Below are 7,868 nucleotides of genomic sequence, written 5' to 3' on the forward strand. Positions count from 1 at the left end.
TTATCTTTGGATCTCTCATGTCTCTAAAAGCTTATCAATCTCGATCTCATGGTTGGTTCCTCCTCATATTAAATACCGTATCGATCTTTGGTTGATAATCCCCGTGATGATCATTAAAATAGTTCTCTGAGATGAAGAAAATCCTCATGTGATGCTCTTTTGCCAGCAATCTCTGCTTCAATTCTGATCACATTTTTTTATTGCTGAGCCATACTCTCATGGGCTCCATCTAATTATGCCAAGTGGATTTCATTGGTTACGTTTGGTAATGGTGTTATGACTAACGACCGATGGTGCCGCGACGAAACCGAGAGCCCACTATGGTGCACACATGGTTGAGCTGCTCGGCACGCGCTGGTATCGTGGTTAATAGTCGTGATCCATTACGAGACTATACTGATGTGCTATCTTTTGTGAACATTCTCTCAAAGTGATCGCTGCATTTTGTCTCAACATGCCGCGATACTCTCCCCAAATATATCTTCAGTATCTTGTCAGATCACATCTCATAAATTTCCATCTATCTCCAACCTGGGAGTTACAAGCTTCTCCACCCTTGAAGATCCTCATTCGAATCTCGGGACGAGATTCTTTTTAAGGGGGGAAGGATGTGACACCCCAGGTGTCTATTTCGCGTTATGTCGGGAGATTAATCCTAATCTCGGATGCTCAGTAAAAATTTCTATTTCTCGATCGTGCCTATCTCTGTTTATCAGGCTTTCTCTTGGAAGTTCACCGAATTCAGAGTTAATCGATCGCGAGAAACAACCAATTTTGGAGCGTGTTAAAACTTTTAATCTCTCGGAACGAATGCAGACTCGAAGATCATTCTCGAATTATAAATCTCATCTGAAGTTCATTAAATCAAACTCTCGATGACTGTATCTGATCTGAGCCCGAATCCAATTCCTCGAACTCCGATCGATGTTCGACTATTTTATCTGGATCCGTACTCTCACACGGAATACTCGATATGTCGTCCTATAATCAATTTTATCCGTTTCGGCCAAATATCTTATGTTCGAACCGAACTCAAAACCCCGTATCGACGGCAATTTTAAAATGTCACGATCCGATTTCTCCGACTAAAATCCAGGGCCGATCAAATCTCAGGCAATTAAATTTCGAATCACGCGTAGAAAATTATTTTCGAGCAAAATCAAGTCCAACTCTCGGCCGAATTAATCGCTCAATCGTCCGTTCGCCGAAAACTCTAATTCGCTCTGTTCTCCGTAGAAACGAATTCCGCAGGAGCATTTTTATTCCGGAAAAATATTTAGCGCAACTCGATTTCGCGTTTTGGGCCAAATCCAGCCCAGCCCAATAGGCCCACTAAGAAACCCTAACCCTAGGGCTGCTTCTATAAATAGGGGTGCTCACTTGGCAAATTTTCACTCCCACCCCTGCATTTTCCCTAGCCGCCACTCTCTCTTCTCCCTGTCTTCTTCTCCCACGCACACAGCCAGCGCGCAGGGAGCACGGCTCCTTTCCTCTCCATGGCCGGCGCCCCCTCCATGGCGAGCAGCAAGCTGGCGCCCCTGCTCCTTCTTCCTCGGCGCTGAAGCTCCTCCCTGGATCCATGGCGTCCAAGCCCCCTGTGCCCTCTCTCCCATGGCGTGAGGCCCCTACTCCTATCTCTCTACCAGCGCCCTCCCTGCTGGGCGTGTCCTCTGCTCCACAACCCAGCCATGGTGGTCGCCGAGCTCCCTCTCCCAGCCAGCGCCCTCCCTGTTCCTCTTCCCCGCAGCACAGTCCGCTCCCTATCCATGGATGCAGCAGCCCATCCTCCTTCCCCCAAAGCAGCGGCAGCAGCTTCCTTGGACGGCGCCCAGAAATTCCAGCAGAGCTCGCCCCATTTTTTTTTCTCTTTCCTCCCTGGCCGAAAGATTCCCCTGCTGTTAGCTCGGCAACCATGGCGTGCAGCCCCGGCAGCGAGCTCCTCCCTTGCTTTGCTGTCGGACGTCCCTGCCACTACCTCGCTCCCTCGTCGCGCAGCGAACTCCATCGCCAACCTGCGCAGCAAGCTGCGCGCTGCAGCAGCAGCCATGAGATCCTGTCCGTGTCGCCGGCGTCGACCCGATCTGCGCAGCGGTGCCGGTCCACCGCAGCAGCCCCATGTTGCGCCGTTGATCTGCGCGGTTCGACTGTCTCCGCGTCTCGCTTTGCCGAATCTGCGCAGCGCCGACGTGCCACCGTGGGAACCCGTGGTGAGACCCCGCTGTCCTGCGCTTTTTGTGTTCGATTAAAAGGCCGCACCAATGAATCACATAATAAATTGTGTAATGATTGTGTATGTCGTTTAATCGCAGCCCTTGTCGACGTCACACCTTGCGCATCGCTCGTCGGCAAAGAGCCCAAACTAATGGCATGCATACGCGGCACGAGTCGGCCAGGTTGTTCGCCTTGTATGATCGCGATTTATTTTACTTACGTATTCGGTCCATGATGTGTCTGCGTGTTTATATGCGTGTGAAAATAAATTGTATGAATGAACACGTATATAGAAGAAAATGAAGTAGAACAAGAACTCGAATGTTTTTATATTTTTGGTAGGATCACATTTGCGGTTAGAGAAAAAGAGGTTGTTCAATGCGTGCGATTTGTAGTTTGTCTAATTATGTTTTGGTTGATGTGGAGCACATGGGTGTTCAATTATGTGTAGGTATAAAATGTTTTGGGTTATATGCAGTGGCAAGGTCGCATTCACGTTTTGGTAAACACGTGTGTCGTGCTTGTTTTATATGATAAGTAAGTTTGGAAATATATGTGATGCGAGGATTTAATTAGTACGCGTATGTGTGTGGTGTCGTGGTGTATTTTGGTAGTGGTGGCGTAAGATATTTGTTGAGGTGTGCGGGTATATGCCGTAATATGGTTATACTCGCAACAAAGAAGTGTGTATGTCTTGTTAACACAACGTTTAGGTTGCTGTCGTATAGCCGTGTGAAGAAGGCTCGCGATGATCATGTGACTAAAAGGTGATATAGTGGCAAGCGAGAAGTAAGTTCAATATTTTTAAATGGTTAGTTAATAGCACCTATCGACATCGTCATGATTTTTGTTGTATGGCGGATCGATGCCTTGTCGTCGTAGCCTTAGGAAATTTTCTGGAATGCGCTAGTGCTCTACTGATGGGTTGAATGAACTTGAGATGTATTACAATAGCTGTGTGTCGTGTCGGTCATCCAAAAAGGGCGAAAGGTGGTGTGTGATGGTAATTGGGAAATGGTCACGTCATTAGCCAACTCATGTCAAGTAGGAGTCGATGGCGTAAGTGATTGTGATATAAATAGGTGTGGTGTCTCGGACTGCGTTAATAATAGGCAAGCCGATGTGTATGTCGTATGGCGGGCTATGCCATCCCTTTGGTTAATCGACTAGTTAGATGGCGTTGGTTAAGCTCGTAGTTACGGTGAATTACTTGTTGTGGTCTAAATGCGTATGGTTATGGTCGCAGGTAAAAATTAGTAGTGCTCATGTGGTGTCTAAGTTAAAATGTAGACTAATGGGTGAAAGGCGCTTCGATATAAATATGTGCCGGATTTGATGATTGTGGTGAATGCGTTTGTTAAATGAATGTGGTAATTTTAGTGCACTAAATGATTTGGATAAAATTTGTAAGTCTACTTGTTAGTGCTCAATTGATTGTTTTAACTCTAACAAATGGTAAAGTGTTAGAATAATTCAAATCTCTAGATCATGGCAATTCTTGAATTATATAGAAACTAAAATTCGTTGATTGCTGTTTTGGACTGCACGCGCTGTTTTAGTTGTGCTGTATGTTTGATGAACTAAATTGTGTTTTCTGTAGATATGTGCTATAGAAAAGTGGTAGATAACTTTATTATCTTGCTGGTGTTAAAATTTGACAAACATAGGTCTGACGGTTTAGGAGTTAGGATTTTTACAAATTCAGTAACTGAATCTGTCCAAATTCTGTATAGATTTCAGAAACTGCATTGTTTGCCTAATTTAATGTTACAATCTGTTCATGGTCATTATAAGAAAGTTGTAGATGCTTTTCTGATCTTGCTTGTGTTAAAATTTCATAAACACAGGCCTGATAGTTTAAGAGTTATGAATTTTACAAACTGGTTGCTGTGTTCTGTCCTCTGTCAGGACAGATTTCGAAAACTGTAATGTTTGGTTTGATTAAACCTGGAATCACTTCTTGGTGATTATAAAAGTTATGTAGTGCTTTTGCCAAGCTTTCCAAAAAGTCTTGGATCACTATTTTTGGTGGTCTGAAGATTAAGTTACATGTGTTTGAAGTGTGAAGACTGAATCTGTCCAGTTTTGGACAACACAGCCTTCATAGTGTATTTTACCCTTGATACATGTTAAATCAGCCAGTGATGTTTATAAATAATTTGTAGAACATTTAATTAGCTTTCCAGAAAGTCTAGGATTACCTTGTTTGGATGTCTGAATCTGTAGTTGTGAATTTTTGAAGTTGCAAGTCTGAATCTGTCCAAATCTGGACAGAACTGTTGTGTTAGCACTGTTTGACCTTGCTAAGTGCTGAATCCTGTGGAGGTAAAAATATCAAAGTCGTAGAGCACTTTTTAAGCTTTCCAAAAAGTCCTAGTTTGCTATTTTTGGATTCATATTTTAAAAGTTATGATTAAAACAAGTGACTGCTGTATTGCTGTCCAAAAATCTGCAAGTGCCCATTTGATGATTGAGTTCACCCGTTTGGCTAAAAATGCTTAGTTAGCACTTAGCGGGCATATACTCGTAATGGCTAAACATAGACTAACATGTGTTCCATGATTAAGGTGCTTGCTTGCTATAGTTGATTGTGATAGATGAGTCCATCGACATTGATGCATCGGTCCTCTGCTAAACTTGTGTTGTGATGCTTTTGTATGATCACTAGAAGAGCTAAGGGAAAAGTCGTAGCGAACTTATAGACTTAACTAATATAAGGTTGGATAACTAATGGATGATTAAAGTGAACGTGGTAAACACTTGTGCTCATGCTTGTGTGGTCATGTTTGTATTGGTTAAGTAAAGTAAGTGTCGTCATCTTTCCAGTGGTAGTAACTACGTATGCCCGACGACGTGTAGATAAGTAAAACTAACATGTGGTTGTCTGCGGTGTCTTCCAATTTAATGTTTAGTTTGCTACCGTCTATTTTGGGATTGTCTTGTGATATATTTCATCATATTCATACATATGCATCCTGCATCTCATTTAGGACAGAGAGATGATGATCGTGCAGTGATGTGGTGACAACCACAAGATGCAGTTGGTGGACGACCTGAAGAATGGTGGACATGACCAGTAGATGCTCGCCAAGTGTAACACCCGGATTTTAGGGGTCCAAAACCCGGGGTTAACATAAACACCAGGTATGCTGGGACCAAGTCTCAAACATATGATGTATAGTGGCACAGGATCGAATGTCACAACTTTATATATAACAGGAGTTCTATACAAATAAATAGTTACATTATAAGGAGACAACGGTCCAGCAACCCAAAGTTGACCGGGAGACGACGACCTAGACCACTCACGAACTCATCGCAGCATCCTCCATGGGCATCATCCTGCAGTACCTGGTCTTGACCTGTGGTGTATGTGAGACAGCAAGAGTGAGCTCACATACGTTCATCGCTCAACAAGTTGTGGGGAATAATGTGCATGAACTCGCCAAAGGTGGGAGCTCACGTGAAGTGTAAGGCTTACCAAAGAAGATGGTTAGAGCTGAGCATTGCTTTTAAAGTTGGTCAAAATTTTATTAGCAGTTACTAAGTATAAGTAAATACCAACCCAATTAAATAGTAGAACAAAGGTAACCACATCACCTGCAATGCAATGCATATGACAAATTGAGTTTAGTTCCATAAATTAATCATGTGAGTGTCCGAGCCGCTCATGACCGTGAGCACGGCTAGTATACCAGTTTTACACTCTGCAGAGGTTGCGCATCTTTACCCACAAGTCGTGTATCCCATGTCGCCAGGGTTTGCAAGGCCCTTAGACACTTCCGAGGTGAATGGCTAGGGATCCACTACGAGGCCTTTACAAAGTTCCACTAGCTTCCGAAAACCCGCTACAGTTTATAGGAAGATCCAGTACAGGAATCCCTTGCAGGACCGCCATCGCAGCAAAATCCTCCCGAGGGCACTTCCCGCACTGACCTCTCCCCTACTGCCCTTGCCCCTTTCGGGTAAGGTAGTCTTCCACTAGCTTTCCTAATTAATCAGCCAAGGGCGTCCCATTAAACCCTTGTGGTAGCACTGTTTTCCCGGGTGGTTCTCCATGTTCCAATTAACATAATGATCTTAACATGAACCATAAATAACAACTGATAACAAAAGTATAATCATGAATAGTGTAATCTTCATACCCAAAACCACATATAGCACTAGCAAGTACTACCCAGAAAGTTCAGTGGTGAACAAGGTATAAAGATAATCAAACTAGGTAACCTATTGGGTCCCATCAAAATTAACCTATGCAGATCATTATGATTAATTAGAACATGAGTAGGTGAAAAGAAGTGATCAAGGGCACAACTTGTCTGGGCCTTGAGAATCCAGGTACCAGGATAATCTTCAGATGACTCGTGACCTCGCACTAGTCGTAGCAATACAAACAAACAGTGTATAGGCAAAATTAACATTACACCAAACATATATGCCAAAATAATCTACATATTAAAATAAGATCACAGGAAAAAGAATTATTAATTTTGGAGTTGTAGAATTCAAGTTATGATTTTCCTAAGGTTTAATGTGATTAAAATATGATTAAATGATAAATAAATTTCCTGACAGAGTTCATGTCAAAACAGTGATTCTAAATGGTAGAGAATATTATTACAAAATTTTAGGAATTGGAATGACTCAATTTGGAGCTAAAATGAATTAGTTATGAATTAATTAAGTTTCTGGATTTATTTTAACACTAAAAATCATTTTCTAAATCATTTTCTATGATTTTCCTATTCACTGGACTGGGCCTCAATTATAAGAAAAGTCAGGGGGCTCAGCGCAAGAAACCCGAGACACGGGGAACAGTGCCCGAGGGACGGCGGGTTGATTCACTGAAACCCGAGGGTCTCATATGAAAAACGACCCGTCCGAAGGGTATGATATGATCTGGGCCGTCCGATCGCGCGCCAACCGCCCAGATTAGATCACCAATTAAACGAACCGGTACGCATCACAGGCCGCACGATGGAACTTCAACGACTCAGATTTAAATAACCTATACGGATTTACTACCGGCCGATCGAGATCGGACGGCGCGCGATCCCCGGTCGAAGCGGTACGCATCAGGCTCAATCGCGACCGAAGATGCTCGATCCAACGGCGAGCACGTATCTCTCCCCTACCCTTGACCAACGCGGCGGCGCCAATAATCCCTGGCGGCGCAGCCCGTCGGCGAGGCCACGGTCGGCGACTTGGTGCTCTAATCCACAATCCTACGGGCGCTATGCTACGAGCAGTACAAGGCGAAAGACGTGGAGAGGACCATACCGCGAATCGCGCAGTCATATGCCCTGGCCACGACGCATGGCGGCACCGCCGCGAACCATTTGCTCCGGTGAGCAATTGAAGCTGCCCCGATGTTCGGTCCTGCCCGACCGATGCACAAACGACTTCCCCGGGTCCCGGCGACGCTACTTGACCACAAATCGGAGGCGGGGCGCAAGCACAGAGGAGGTTCCTCCAACGGCGGCCGCGGGGCGGCAATGGCGGGCGCGGCTGCGTGGTGGGCTGTGTTGGGGAAATAGGGCACGAGCGGCAGGGTCGAGGGACCGCCAATTTGTAGACGCGGTAAGGAACAGAGCGGCGCAACGGCCCCGAAATCTACGGCGAGGCCCCGCCATGCTCGCGCGTTTGTTGCGGTGAAG

General features: G+C 44.8%; 1 protein-coding gene across 2 annotated transcripts; it reads left to right on the plus strand.

Annotated features, from left to right (window-relative positions):
• The first annotated feature begins 1,401 nt into the window (after positions 1-1,401).
• LOC103632336 (uncharacterized) lies at positions 1,402-5,460 on the plus strand. Of its 2 annotated transcripts, none has more exons than XM_008654147.3 (3): positions 1,402-2,207; positions 2,310-2,393; positions 5,202-5,460. In XM_008654147.3, the coding sequence occupies exons 1-3, from the start codon at positions 1,580-1,582 to the stop codon at positions 5,234-5,236; spliced, it is 747 nt and encodes a 248-aa protein (XP_008652369.2). In that variant the 5' UTR covers positions 1,402-1,579; the 3' UTR covers positions 5,237-5,460. The 2 variants fall into 2 exon arrangements, with proteins under 2 accessions (XP_008652369.2, XP_035816800.1); XM_035960907.1 differs by having other exon boundaries at positions 5,207-5,302.
• The last annotated feature ends 2,408 nt before the right edge of the window (positions 5,461-7,868 follow it).

This window comes from Zea mays, chromosome 7 (genome assembly GCF_902167145.1).
Source record: "Zea mays cultivar B73 chromosome 7, Zm-B73-REFERENCE-NAM-5.0, whole genome shotgun sequence".
Taxonomy (NCBI): domain Eukaryota; kingdom Viridiplantae; phylum Streptophyta; class Magnoliopsida; order Poales; family Poaceae; genus Zea; species Zea mays.

Excerpts from the sequence above, each read along its gene's own strand:
- LOC103632336 (XM_008654147.3), top strand. The coding sequence starts at position 1,580 with ATGGCGTCCAAGCCCCCTGTGCCCTCTCTCCCATGGCGTGAGGCCCCT. Across the intron at positions 2,208-2,309 it reads TGCCACCGTGGGAACCCGTG|CCCTTGTCGACGTCACACCT; the intron begins GTGAGACCCCGC and ends GTTTAATCGCAG. Across the intron at positions 2,394-5,201 it reads ACGCGGCACGAGTCGGCCAG|GACAGAGAGATGATGATCGT; the intron begins GTTGTTCGCCTT and ends CATCTCATTTAG.